Source organism: Heterodontus francisci, chromosome 12, assembly GCF_036365525.1.
Source record: "Heterodontus francisci isolate sHetFra1 chromosome 12, sHetFra1.hap1, whole genome shotgun sequence".
Classification (NCBI taxonomy): domain Eukaryota; kingdom Metazoa; phylum Chordata; class Chondrichthyes; order Heterodontiformes; family Heterodontidae; genus Heterodontus; species Heterodontus francisci.
The window spans coordinates 78,634,025-78,648,418 of NC_090382.1; the positions used below are offsets into that span (position 1 = coordinate 78,634,025).

At 57.7% G+C, this 14,394-nt stretch overlaps 1 protein-coding gene across 1 annotated transcript in view; it reads right to left on the bottom strand.

Moving 5' to 3' along the window:
- ddx46 (DEAD (Asp-Glu-Ala-Asp) box polypeptide 46) overlaps positions 1-12,756 on the bottom strand; it is a 99,735-nt gene extending 86,979 nt beyond the window's left edge. The window contains exon 1 of the mRNA XM_068043702.1: positions 12,648-12,756. Coding sequence (XP_067899803.1) covers positions 12,648-12,664 — 17 coding nt within the window. The 5' untranslated portion in view covers positions 12,665-12,756. The remainder of the gene's footprint in view (positions 1-12,647) is intronic.
- Positions 12,757-14,394: the final 1,638 nt, after the last annotated feature.

The following is a 14,394-nucleotide window of genomic DNA, read 5'->3' on the forward strand; positions in this document are numbered from 1 at the left end:
TCACCATCACCTTCTCAAGGACAATCAGGGATGGGCAAATAGATGCTGGCCTAGCCAGCATCACAGACATCCCATGAATGAATGAAAGAAAGTATATCAAATTGGCGTGCCACCTTCAAAGATTTGTGTATGTGAACTACAGATCTCTCTGTTTTGCATCACTTTTAAAATTGTCCCATTTAGTTTACATTGCCTCCACTCATTCTTCCTCCAAAATCCATCGCTTCCCATTTCTCTGCATTTAATTTCATCTGCCATGTGTTTGTCCATTTAATCAGTCCATGGCCACAGTGTTAACTACATTTCCCAATTTTCTGTCATCTGCAAATTTTGTCTCTTCTACTGAAGTCCAGTCATTTACATCAAAGAGAACCGTAGCCCTAATAATACCTGGGAGATACTACTGAATACTTTCGCCCCCATCTGATAAACAATTGTTCACCGCTACACTTCACTTTCTGCTTCTTCGCCAATTTTGTGTCTATGCGACCACTGTTCCTTTAATTCCAGGAGTTTCGATTTTGCTAACAACTTTAATACTTTGCACTTTCTATCAAATGTCCATACACACATCAACTGCACTACTTTCATCAACCCTCTACATTATTTCATTGAAGAACTCAATCAACTTTGCCAGACAAAACACGCCTTTAACAAATCCATGTTAGCTGTCATTTATTAATCCAGTTTTTCCAATCGATAATTAATTTTGTCCTGGATTATGGTCTTTAGAAGTCTCTCCACCATCAACTTCATTTCCTAGAACTAGATACAGTACTGCTTCCTTCCTCATTGGGAAGAAAGTTTTCTGCCACATAATTCAAGAAATCCTCCCCTTCCTTTCTCATTAAACTGTATTCCCTTGTCCATATTTAGGTACTGAAGACTGCCATTATTACTAGTCGCCTGTTTTCACATCTTTCTGATAACTACATGCACATTGGAGCCTCCATCTCCTTCACAATATAGGATTGTCTAACATACAGCACATGGGCCAGGATCTGGCCAGCTGAAAGTTTACATCTGGTCTGGGAGGGGGAGGGAGAGTGGGAGGGAGAGTGGGAGGGAGAGTGGGAGGGAGAGTGGGAGGGAGAGTGGGAGGGAGAGTGGGAGGGAGAGTGGGAGGGAGAGTGGGAGGGAGAGTGGGAGGGAGAGTGGGAGGGAGAGTGGGAGGGAGAGTGGGAGGGAGAGTGGGAGGGAGAGTGGGAGGGAGAGTGGGAGGGAGAGTGGGAGGGAGAGTGGGAGGGAGAGTGGGAGGGAGAGTGGGAGGGAGAGTGGGAGGGAGAGTGGGAGGGAGAGTGGGAGGGAGAGTGGGAGGGAGAGTGGGAGGGAGAGTGGGAGGGAGAGTGGGAGGGAGAGTGGGAGGGAGAGTGGGAGGGAGAGTGGGAGGGAGAGTGGGAGGGAGAGTGGGAGGGAGAGTGGGAGGGAGAGTGGGAGGGAGAGTGGGAGGGAGAGTGGGAGGGAGAGTGGGAGGGAGAGTGGGAGGGAGAGTGGGAGGGAGAGTGGGAGGGAGAGTGGGAGGGAGAGTGGGAGGGAGAGTGGGAGGGAGAGTGGGAGGGAGAGTGGGAGGGAGAGTGGGAGGGAGAGTGGGGGAGGGACGGAGAGGAGGGGGGGAGGGAGGGAGGGGGAAAGAGGGGGGGAGGGAGGGGGAAAGAGGGGGGGAGGGAGAGTGAGAGAGGGAGGGGGGGAGGGAGGGGGAAAGAGGGGGGGAGGGAGAGTGAGGGAGAGGGGGAGGGGGGAGCGGGGGGGGGAGCGGGGGGGGGGAGCGGGGGGGGGGAGCGGGGGGGGGGAGCGGGGGGGGGGAGCGGGGGGGGGGAGCGGGGGGGGGGAGCGGGGGGGGGGGAGCGGGGGGGGGGGAGCGGGGGGGGGGAGCGGGGGGGGGGAGCGGGGGGGGGGGAGCGGGGGGGGGGGAGCGGGGGGGGGGAGCGGGGGGGGGGAGCGGGGGGGGGGAGCGGGGGGGGGGAGCGGGGGGGGGGGAGCGGGGGGGGGGGAGCGGGGGGGGGGGAGCGGGGGGGGGAGCGGGGGGGGGAGCGGGGGGGGGGAGCGGGGGGGGGAGCGGGGGGGGAGCGGGGGGGGGAGCGGGGGGGGGAGCGGGGGGGGGAGCGGGGGGGGGAGCGGGGGGGGGGAGCGGGGGGGGGAGCGGGGGGGGGAGCGGGGGGGGAGCGGGGGGGGAGCGGGGGGGGGAGCGAGGGGGAGGGGGAGAGGAGGGGAGGAGGGGGGGAGGGGGGAGGGGGGGAGGGGGGGGAGGGGGGGGAGGGGGGGAGGGGGGGGAGGGGGGAGAGAGGGGGGGGTGGAGGGAGAGAGGGGGGGGTGGAGGGAGAGAGGGGGGGGTGGAGGGAGAGAGGGGGGGGGTGGAGGGAGAGAGGGGGGGGGGTGGAGGGAGAGAGGGGGGGGGTGGAGGGAGAGAGGGGGGGGTGGAGGGAGAGAGGGGGGGGGTGGAGGGAGAGAGGGGGGGGTGGAGGGAGAGAGGGGGGGGGTGGAGGGAGAGAGGGGGGGGGTGGAGGGAGAGAGGGGGGGGGTGGAGGGAGAGAGGGGGGGGTGGAGGGAGAGAGGGGGGGGGTGGAGGGAGAGAGGGGGGGGGTGGAGGGAGAGAGGGGGGGGTGGAGGGAGAGAGGGGGGGGTGGAGGGAGAGAGGGGGGGGGTGGAGGGAGAGAGGGGGGGGTGGAGGGAGAGAGGGGGGGGGTGGAGGGAGAGAGGGGGGGGGGTGGAGGGAGAGAGGGGGGGGGTGGAGGGAGAGAGGGGGGGGGTGGAGGGAGAGAGGGGGGGGTGGAGGGAGAGAGGGGGGGGTGGAGGGAGAGAGGGGGGGGGTGGAGGGAGAGAGGGGGGGGTGGAGGGAGAGAGGGGGGGTGGAGGGAGAGAGGGGGGGGGTGGAGGGAGAGAGGGGGGGGGTGGAGGGAGAGAGGGGGGGGGTGGAGGGAGAGAGGGGGGGGGTGGAGGGAGAGAGGGGGGGGGTGGAGGGAGAGAGGGGGGGTGGAGGGAGAGAGGGGGGGGGTGGAGGGAGAGAGGGGGGGGTGGAGGGAGAGAGGGGGGGGGTGGAGGGAGAGAGGGGGGGGTGCAGGGAGAGAGGGGGGGGGGTGGAGGGGGGGAGGAGAGAGGGGGGGTGGAGGGAGAGAGGGGGGGGTGGAGGGAGAGAGGGGGGGGTGGAGGGAGAGAGGGGGGGGTGGAGGGAGAGAGGGGGGGGTGGAGGGAGAGAGGGGGGGGTGGAGGGAGAGAGGGGGGGGTGGAGGGAGAGAGGGGGGGGTGGAGGGAGAGAGGGGGGGGTGGAGGGAGAGAGGGGGGGGTGGAGGGAGAGAGGGGGGGGTGGAGGGAGAGAGGGGGGGGTGGAGGGAGAGAGGGGGGGGTGGAGGGAGAGAGGGGGGGGTGGAGAGAGGGGGGGGTGGAGAGAGGGGGGGGGTGGAGAGAGGGGGGGGTGGAGAGAGGGGGGGGGAGAGAGGGGGGGGGAGAGGGGGGGGGAGAGAGGGGGGGGGAGAGAGGGGGGGGGGAGAGAGGGGGGGGGGAGAGAGGGGGGGGGGAGAGAGGGGGGGGGAGAGAGGGGGGGGGGAGAGAGGGGGGGGGAGAGAGGGGGGGGGGAGAGAGGGGGGGGGAGAGAGGGGGGGGGGAGAGAGGGGGGGGGAGAGAGGGGGGGGGGGAGAGAGGGGGGGGGGAGAGAGGGGGGGGGAGAGAGGGGGGGGGGAGAGAGGGGGGGGGGAGAGAGGGGGGGGGGAGAGAGGGGGGGGGGGAGAGAGGGGGGGGGGAGAGAGGGGGGGGGGAGAGAGGGGGGGGAGAGAGGGGGGGGGAGAGAGGGGGGGGGAGAGAGGGGGGGGGAGAGAGGGGGGGGGAGAGAGGGGGGGGGAGAGAGGGGTGGGGAGAGAGGGGTGGGGAGAGAGGGGGGGGAGAGGGGGGGGAGAGAGGGGGGGGAGAGAGGGGGGGGAGAGAGGGGGGGGAGAGAGGGGGGGGAGAGAGGGGGGGGAGAGAGGGGGGGAGAGAGGGGGGGGAGAGAGGGGGGGGGAGAGAGGGGGGGGGAGAGAGGGGGGGGGAGAGGGGGGGGGGGAGAGGGGGGGGGGAGAGAGGGGGGGGGAGAGAGGGGGGGGGAGAGAGGGGGGGGGAGAGAGGGGGGGGGGAGAGAGGGGGGGGGGAGAGAGGGGGGGGGAGAGAGGGGGGGGGAGAGAGGGGGGGGGGAGAGAGGGGGGGGGAGAGAGGGGGGGGGGAGAGGGGGGGGAGAGAGGGGGGGGGAGAGAGGGGGGGGGAGAGAGGGGGGGGGAGAGAGGGGGGGGGAGAGAGGGGGGGGGAGAGAGGGGGGGGGAGAGGGGGGGGGAGAGAGGGGGGGGGAGAGAGGGGGGGGGAGAGAGGGGGGGGAGAGAGGGGGGGGGGAGAGAGGGGGGGGGAGAGAGGGGGGGGGAGAGAGGGGGGGGAGAGAGGGGGGGGGAGAGAGGGGGGGGGAGAGAGGGGGGGGGAGAGAGGGGGGGGAGAGAGGGGGGGGAGAGAGGGGGGGGGAGAGAGGGGGGGGGAGAGAGGGGGGGGAGAGAGGGGGGGGGAGAGAGGGGGGGGGAGAGAGGGGGGGGGAGAGAGGGGGGGGGAGAGAGGGGGGGGGAGAGAGGGGGGGGGGAGAGAGGGGGGGGGAGAGAGGGGGGGGGAGAGAGGGGGGGGGAGAGAGGGGGGGGGAGAGAGGGGGGGGGAGAGAGGGGGGGGGAGAGAGGGGGGGGGAGAGAGGGGGGGGGGAGAGAGGGGGGGGGAGAGAGGGGGGGGGAGAGAGGGGGGGGGGAGAGAGGGGGGGGGAGAGAGGGGGGGGGAGAGAGGGGGGGGGAGAGAGGGGGGGGGAGAGAGGGGGGGGGAGAGAGGGGGGGGGAGAGAGGGGGGGGGGAGAGAGGGGGGGGGAGAGAGGGGGGGGGAGAGAGGGGGGGGGAGAGAGGGGGGGGGAGAGAGGGGGGGGGAGAGAGGGGGGGGGAGAGAGGGGGGGGAGAGAGGGGGGGGGAGAGAGGGGGGGGGAGAGAGGGGGGGGGGAGAGAGAGGGGGGGGGAGAGAGGGGGGGGGAGAGAGGGGGGGGGAGAGAGGGGGGGGGAGAGAGGGGGGGGGAGAGAGGGGGGGGGAGAGAGGGGGGGGGGAGAGAGGGGGGGGAGAGAGGGGGGGGAGAGAGGGGGGGGGAGAGAGGGGGGGGGGAGAGAGGGGGGGGGGAGAGGGGGGGGAGAGAGGGGGGGGGAGAGAGGGGGGGGAGAGGGGGGGGGAGAGAGGGGGGGGGAGAGAGGGGGGGGAGAGAGGGGGGGGGAGAGAGGGGGGGGGAGAGAGGGGGGGGGAGAGAGGGGGGGAGAGAGGGGGGGGAGAGAGGGGGGGGAGAGAGGGGGGGGAGAGAGGGGGGGGAGAGAGGGGGGGAGAGAGGGGAGAGGGGGGGAGAGGGGGGGGAGAGAGGGGAGAGGGGGGGGAGAGAGGGGGGGGAGAGAGGGGGGGGAGAGAGGGGGGGGAGAGAGGGGGGGGAGAGAGGGGGGGGAGAGAGGGGGGGAGAGAGGGGGGGGAGAGAGGGGGGGGAGAGAGGGGGGGGAGAGAGGGGGGGGAGAGAGGGGGGGGAGAGAGGGGGGGGGAAAGAGAGGGGGGGGTGGGGGAAGAGAGGGGGGGGTGGGGGAAAGAGAGGGGGGGGTGGGGAAGAGAGGGGGGGGTGGGGGGAGAGAGGGGGGGGTGGGGGGAGAGAGGGGGGGTGGGGGGGAGAGAGGGGGGGGTGGGGGGAGAGAGGGGGGGGTGGGGGGAGAGAGGGGGGGGTGGGGGGAGAGAGGGGGGGTGGGGGGAGAGAGGGGGGGGTGGGGGAGAGAGGGGGGGTGGGGGGAGAGAGGGGGGGGTGGGGGGAGAGAGGGGGGGGTGGGGGGAGAGAGGGGGGGGTGGGGGGAGAGAGGGGGGGGGAGAGAGGGGGGGGAGAGAGGGGGGGGAGAGAGGGGGGGGTGGGGGGAGAGAGGGGAGAGGGGGGGGGGAGAGAGGGGGGGGGGAGAGAGGGGGGGGGGAGAGAGGGGGGGGAGAGAGGGGGGGGGAGAGAGGGGGGGGAGAGAGGGGGGGGAGAGAGGGGGGGGAGAGAGGGGGGGGAGAGAGGGGGGGAGAGAGGGGGGGGGAGAGAGGGGGGGGAGAGAGGGGGGGGAGAGAGGGGGGGGAGAGAGGGGGGGGAGAGAGGGGGGGAGAGAGGGGGGGGAGAGAGGGGGGGAGAGAGGGGGGGGAGAGAGGGCGGGGAGAGAGGGGGGGAGAGAGGGGGGGGAGAGAGGGGGGGGAGAGAGGGGGGGGAGAGAGGGGGGAGAGAGGGGGGAGAGAGGGGGGGGTGGGGGGAGAGAGGGGGGGGTGGGGGGAGAGAGGGGGGGGTGGGGGGAGAGAGGGGGGGTGGGGGGAGAGAGGGGGGGGGTGGGGGGAGAGAGGGGGGGGGTGGGGGGAGAGAGGGGGGGGTGGGGGGGAGAGAGGGGGGGGGTGGGGGGAGAGAGGGGGGGGGTGGGGGGAGAGGGGGGGGGTGGGGGGAGAGAGGGGGGGGGTGGGGGGAGAGAGGGGGGGGGTGGGGGAGAGAGGGGGGGGGGTGGGGGGGGGAGAGAGGGGGGGGGTGGGGGGAGAGAGGGGGGGGGTGGGGGGAGAGAGGGGGGGGTGGGGGGAGAGAGGGGGGGGTGGGGGGAGAGAGGGGGGGTGGGGGGAGAGAGGGGGGGGTGGGGGGAGAGAGGGGGGGGGTGGGGGGAGAGAGGGGGGGGTGGGGGAGAGAGGGGGGGGTGGGGGGAGAGAGGGGGGGGTGGGGGGAGAGAGGGGGGGTGGGGGGAGAGAGGGGGGGTGGGGGGGAGAGAGGGGGGGGTGGGGGGGAGAGGGGGGGGTGGGGGGGAGAGGGGGGTGTGGGGGGGAGAGGGGGTTGTGGGGGGAGAGGGGGTGTGGGGGGAGAGGGGGTGTGGGGGGAGAGGGGGTGTTGGGGGGAGAGGGGGTGTGGGGGGAGAGGGGGTGTGGGGGGAGAGGGGGTGTGGGGGAGAGGGGGTGTGGGGGGAGAGGGGGTGTGGGGGGAGAGGGGGTTGTGGGGGGAGAGGGGGTGTGGGGGGAGAGGGGTTGTGGGGGGAGAGGGGGTGTGGGGGGAGAGGGGGTGTGGGGGGAGAGGGGTTTGGGGGGAGAGGGGGTGTGGGGGGAGAGGGGGTGTGGGGGAGAGGGTGGTGTGGGGGAGAGGGGGAGAGGGAGGGGAGGAGGGAGGGAGGGAGAGGGGGAGGGAGGCAGAGAGGGAGGGAGGGAGGCTGAGGGAGGGAGGGAGGCAGAGAGGGAGGGAGGGAGGCAGAGAGGAGGGAGGGAGGGAGAGGGAGGCGGGGAGGGAAGGAGGGTGATCAAGATCACTCCTGACAGACGGACATCTATCTGGAATACTCTGTATCGCTATGTGTCTGGACAAACATTGACTAATCGTGCAAGCAGAAAAATGCCAGTTATCTCACTAAATCAGTCTCCAACATTGTGATGAGAAAGTAAGTCAATAAATTAATCTTCTCATTTAAAGCTTCTTCACAAAAATGCACATTGTTGTTTTGATTAATGGTAAGCTGAATTTGTAATGCCTTATCTTTTTAAATCATCTCACCGGCCTTCTATGTAAGACAAAAATCGTCATGGAGCTCCCCCACACAAAAAGTTTGGACAACCTTGGTCTGCAGCATACACCCAGCAGCCTAACAGCTCCTCCTTTGCTCCAGAACCCTCATCAAATAAGACTGTGGCACTGAACCCTCAAGCACACCATCCTTTTACAGGTTTTAACTGTATTTTTGATCAATACTACCACCCCCTCCTTTTTTTCATTCCTTATTTCCCTATATACATTGTAGGTAGGAATGTTTAATTCCCATTCCTGCTCTGGATTTAGCCAGGTCTCCACTACCAACATTGTATCATAACCCCATATAGCAACTTGTGCCTGCAAGTTACCAACTATATTTGTCACGCTCTGTGCACTTACGCACATGCACTCCAAGCTGCCCTAGTCTGCTTTTCATTTCTTCTCGCTGATTCCAGCACTTTCTGGGCTCCTTTTTATTCTAATGTGGTTTGCTTCTCCCAGTCCTCTGTACACCTTGTTTCTCCTCTCTGGTGTGTCATGGTCCTGTCGTTTCTTTTTCCGGGAATATGCGGTTTGCCTTTAAGCCTTGCAAAGGATCAGTATTGCTTTAAGAATCAGCAATCCTCAGGAGTTATCGGAAGGTGCATTTTCGTTGCCTTAGAAACAGCCATTTGGAGACTGCGATTCAAAGATTACATTCTCGTTACCATAGAAACAGCCACTAAGAGCGAGTATCAAGTGATAAATTGTTACAATTCAATTTTGAACTGACTTTTTAGTTGAAGACAGTGTTCTAACAGAATACAGACAGTTGTGGGGTTTAGCACCTGAAAAAAGAGGTCTCAACCATTTAAACTGAAGGAATAGGATTTTAGTCTGTTTAATTATCTCTCAAAATTCTAAAAAAAAGTCAAGCCAAAACAGAGATCTCTGGTAATTTAAACTGATGGAAGGGAAGTTAGACTGTGACATTTTATCCCTCAAAAACTCGAAAGTCAGATTTATTCTATTGAAAGTTTGCAGTGGGGTAGCGTAGGGATCGGTGCTGGGACCCTTACTGTTTGTAGTGGACATTAATGATGTAGACATGAATATAGGAGGTATGATCAGTAGGTTCGCAGGCGACACGAAAATTGGTGGTGTCGTAAATAGTGAGGAGGAAGGCCTTAGATTACAGGACGATATAGATGGACTGGTAAGATGGGCGGAGCTGTGGCAAATGGAGTTTAATCCTGAGAAGTGTGAGGTGATGCACTTTGGGAGGACTAACAAGGCTGTTAGAAGGTTGTGGGGGGACTTGATTGAGGTATACAAAATTATGAGGGGCACTGACAGGATAGATAGGAAGAAACTTTTTCCCTTAGCGGAGAGGTCAATAACTAGGGGGCATAGATTTAAGGTAAGGGGCAAGAGGTTTAGAGGGGAGTTGAGGAAATATTTTTTCACCCAGAGGGTGGTTGGAATGTGGAACACACTGCCTGAAGGGGTGGTAGAGGCAGGAACACTCACGACATTTAAGATTAAGGGATTCGTTTTGGACGGGTGCTTGATGGTCAGCGCAGGCGCGTTGGGCCGAAGGGCCAGTTTCTGTGCTGTAAAACCCTATGACTCTAAGTCGTTAATTGTTGAGATTCGCTGGAGAAGGAAAGCATCACCTACTGCTGGAGTTAGACTACGGACTGTTCTTCTGTGGAAGTACCTTTTTTTTTGCATCGGACAGCTGTGAGAACTTCAAGCAACTTTGGACTGTAAATTTGCAAGGACTCTTTTTCTATTTTAAATGTTGTTTATATCTTCATAGTGCTTAAGAATTTAGTTCTTCTAATTAAAGAGTTAATTTATTGATTTAAAGACACCTGGTTTGGTTAGCCTCAATCGCGGCGTTAACAGATGGTACAATTTGGCTGGGTCTTTCTTTAATTTGGAAAGTTTTAAATGATATGTTAAGCGATCTGTGGAGCAACGGGATTGAATTAACAGTGTGCTTCTCCCACCGCAATCACAACCATATATTTTGATTGGTGACTTTGACTGGAGCAGTCGGTCGTAACAGGTGTTTCATCCTTGCTCCCCTCCCCTAGCTAATTAGTTGAAACCCTCCCCCAGAGCAATTCTCCGTTAACTTCCCCGCAGACATCGGTCCCAGCCCTTTTCAGGTGCAACCCGTCCATCTTGTACAGATCATTACTGATCCGGAACTGGTCCTAATGCCCCAGGAATCTGAATCCTTCCCTCCTGTACTATTTCTATAATAGTACTATTCTGTACTATTTCCCTACCAAGGCTAGGTATTAACCTTCTTTACCCAGCCTTGCCAATGACATCCCAGGAATGATGTTTTACAAATGTACTAACTTTAATAACATGGAATTCTACATTAATAACATAGAATTTTACATTTTCTCTTTCATAAAGTTTGGTTTTGGTAGCATCAGGAGAGTGGTTACAAAATATGGCAAACTGGGATTGGGTCCTGGAGTTTGCTCACAGTGCGGGAGGCAGCTCCTGTAGTTGACCAGCAGCCTCCTGGGGGCTGGCAGCACCAACACATGGATTTTAGTGTTTGGGAGTACTGGGAGAAATTTGGTTACCAACGTGTTTGTGGAAACTTGGTCCTGGGGCTCTGGAGCACAAAAGAATGGATATCCTGGAGTTTGAAGAACTGGGAATGCAATGAGAGGTTTGAATGACCTGTGGATTCGAGAGACTGGCAGCTCTGGGGAAAGGGAGGAGAAGGAAGATCCAAGATATGGTAAGGAATTGGATGGGAAAGTAGATTAGGGAGAACCTGCCCAGCCAGTGAGACTCATCTTTGGCCAATGCAAAATTAGAATATGTTGTTTTAGTGTTTTTGACTTGCTTCAGTTGAAGTGCACAGAATTAACTATCCAAATTTCTGAAGTATCTTTTTAACTCCAACATAAGATTGATATTAAATGACTCAATGTTGAAGTGAAAGCTGACAGCCACCTATTTGTGTAATCTCCACTTTCTGCACCCATGTTTTAAAAACGTGTCTCCAATTAAGCAATGCCTTTATTTGGTATGCAGATTTACATCACCTTTGTCAAAAATCATGCAAAGTAATCAAAATCACAGCAATCTAGGAGAGAAATAAGTAGTCAGCCTGATTACAAATTATGCAAACAAATATTCAGCTGCATTTATTTTTCAGCAAGCTACATTAATAATGCATCTGAATGTCCCTGTGTGGAGGCTGACTAAACTGGCTCCACTTCCAAATCTTCCTTTTAAACATGACTCTCCAAAGCCCTGCAAGGATAGACCTAATATACCTTGATGATCCGAGGTATAGAAAGTATGAGCTGGAAAGTTATACATAAAACACTGGTTAGGCCACAGCTGGAGCACTGCATGCAATTCTGGTCAATGCACTATAAGAAAGATGCAATTGCACTAGTCAGGGTCCAGATGAGATTTACAAGGATGTTGCCTGGACTGGAGAGTTATAGTTATGAGGAAAGATTGGATAGGCTAGGATTGTTTTCTTTGGAACAGAGAAGGCTGAGAGGAGACCTAATTAAAGCTCGTATTATAAAGTAGAAGGGTCACTGACCTGAAACGTTAACTCTGCTTCTCTCTTCACAGATCCTGCTGAGATTTTCCAGCACTTTCTGTTTTTATTTCAGATTTCCAGCATACGCAGTATTTTGTTTTAATTATAAAATTATGTTGGGTCTAGCTATAGTGGATAGGAAGCCGTATTCCCCTTGGTTAAGGAGTTCACAACCGGGGGCATTGATGTAGGGTAAGAGATAGGAGGTTTAGAGGGGGATTTGAGGGGAAATCTTTTCACCCAGTGGGTGGTAGGTATCTGGAACTCAATGCCTGAAAGACTGGTAGAAGCAGAAACCCTGATAGCATTTATAAAGTACTTGGATATGCACTTGAAGTGCCGTAACCTCCAAGACTATAGACCAAGAGCTGGAATGGGATGAGGCTAGATGGCTACTTGTTAGGGGCAGTGCACACATGATGGGCCGAATGACCTCCTTCTGTGCTGTAATTTTTTATGAATCTATAATTTACAGACAATTAAACCCAGATTTAGCATTATCTAACCACTACTACTTGATTTTTATCCTCTTCCCAACTTTGGGACTGTCCTACACAATAGACCACACAGACTTTCAAAGAATGAAAGGCTTGCATTTATCTCGTGCCTTTCACAACCGCAGAACATCCCAAAGCGCTTTACAGCCAATGAAATACTCTGGTAGTCACTGCTATAATGTAGAAAATGTGCACAGCAAGCTCCCACATACAGCAATGTGATAATGAACAGATAATCTGTTTTTGAGATATTACCTGAGGCATAAATATTGGCCAGGGCACCAGGGATGAGTCGCCTTGCTCTTCTTTGAAATAGTGCTGCAGGCTTTTTACATTGAGAGAGCAGATGGGTCCTCAAAACGGCACCTCTGATCGTGCAACACTATCTCAGTACTACTCTGTGTCAGCTGAGATTTTTGTGCTCCAGGACTTGAATCAAAACCTTCTGACTCAGAGTCGAGAGTGTTACCAACTGAGCCAGAGCTGACCAGGTAAAGTGTATAAAGTTGATTCTCTGAACAAGTGAACTATGACTGAATTTGCAACTCTGAAAGGCATCACACTATCCCATTCTCATCTGACACCTACTCCTCAGCTAGTAGAGGAGCGTTGCTTTGATTTTCATCCTAACTCAGGAAACTAAGTTCAACTATCATTCTCCATTACTTAGACTAAGATCATCCTGTTCAGTCCGCGTCAGGAATCATATCTGGAGTTCCCTTGGTCTGTACCACAATAGGTGATGCATTTGCACATATCTCCCGAATACCAACATACCAGAAATGGCAAGACGCAAATGCACTTTGAGTGCAATGCTCAAATGATGAAATAAACTAAGGGATTTTATTTTGCTGGAGGAGGCCGTAGGGAAACGGTTACTGAAGTACATGGAATGGATTGACTTGATGCAGCGAGTGCTGCGGGCCGGCTGGATGACTGACGGGGCCCGGGGCCTACTCCACCTGGATCCCTCGCTACCTTTGACGCAGCGCCCCTCCGACTGCACTCCCCGACATTAACCATCATCCCCACCCGCAGCAAAGCACATATTTATTTGTACCTGGATTCTCTGCCCATTTCTGAAGATTAAAGACAACAACGCAACCAACTCTCCACCTTCGTCACAAGTGATCGGTCCCACAATCCCTAGAAGAAGGAGCGCACCACGGTAGGAAGGAAGCGACAATCGCTCAACTCCCAGAACTAGCACCACCTGCCGCCTGGAGGACAAAATGTCAAAACATAGAAACAGAAAATAGGAGCTAAAATAGGCCATTCGGCCCTTCGAGCCTGCTCCACCATTCATTATGATCATGGATGACCATCCAACTCAGTAACCTGTTTCTGCTTTTGCCCCATACCTTTTGATCCCTTTAGACCCAAGAGCTATATCTAACTCATACTTGAAAACATACAATGTTTTGGCCTCACTTGCTTTCTGTGGTAGCGAATTCCACAGGCTCACCATTCTCTTGGTGAAGAAATTTCTCCTCATCTCAGGCCTGAAAGGTTTTCCCAATATCCTTAGACTATGACCCCTGGTTCTGGGCTCCCCCACCATCGTGAACATCCTTCCTGCATCTAACCTGTCAAGTCCTGTTAGAACTTTATAGGTTTCTATGAGTTCCCCCTCACTCTTCTGAACTCCAGCAAATATAATCCAAACTGACTCAATCTCTCCTCATACGTCAGTCCTGCCATCCCAGGAATCAGTCTGGTAAACCTTCGCTGCACTCCCTCTATAGCAAGAACATCCTTCCTCAGATAAGGAGACCAAAACGGCACACAATATTCCAGGTGTGGCCTCACCAAGGCCCTGTATAATTGCAGCAAGATATTCCTGCTGCTGTACTCGAATCCTCTCGCTATGAAGGCCAACAAATCATTTGCCTTTTTTACCGCCTGTTGGACCTGCATGCTTACCTTCAGCGACTGGTGAACGAGAACACCCAGGTCTCGCTGCATATTCCCCTCTCTCAGTTTATAGCCGTTCAGATAATAATCTGCCTTCCTGTTTTTGCTACCAAAGTGAATAACCTCACATTTATCCACATTATACTGCATCTGCCATGCATTAGCCCACTCACTCAACTTGTCCAAATCACCCTGAAGCCTCTCTGCATCCTCCTCACAACTCACCCCCCCACCCAGTTTTGTGTCATCTGCAAATTTGGAGATATTACATTTAGTTCCCTCATCTAAATCATTAATATATATTGTGAATAGCTGGGGTCCTAGCACCGATCCCTGCGGTACCCCACTAGTCACTGCCTGCCATTCAGAAAAAGACCCATTTATCCCTACTCTTTGTTTCCTGTCTGCCAACCAATTTTCTATCCATCGCAATCCACTACCCCCAATCCCATGCGCTTTAATTTTACATACTATTCTCTTACGTGGGACTTTGTCGAAAGCCTTCTGAAAGACGAAATAAACCACATCCACTGGCTCCCCCTCATCAATTCTACGAGTTATATCCTCGAAGAATTCTAGTAGATTTGTCAAGCATGATTTCCCTTTCGTAAATCCATGCTGACTCTGCTCAGTTCTACCACTGTTCTCTAAGTGCTCTGCTATAAAATCTTTGATAATGGACTCTAGAATTTTCCCCACTACCGACGTCAGGCTGACTGGTCTATAATTCCCTGCTTTCTCTCTCCCTCCCTTTTTAAATAGTGGGGTTACATTCGCTATTCTCCAATCTGTAGGAACTGTTCCAGAGTCTATAGAATTTTGGAAGATGACCACCAATGCATCCACTATTTCTAGGGCCACTTCCTTAAGTACTCTGGGATGAATACCATCAG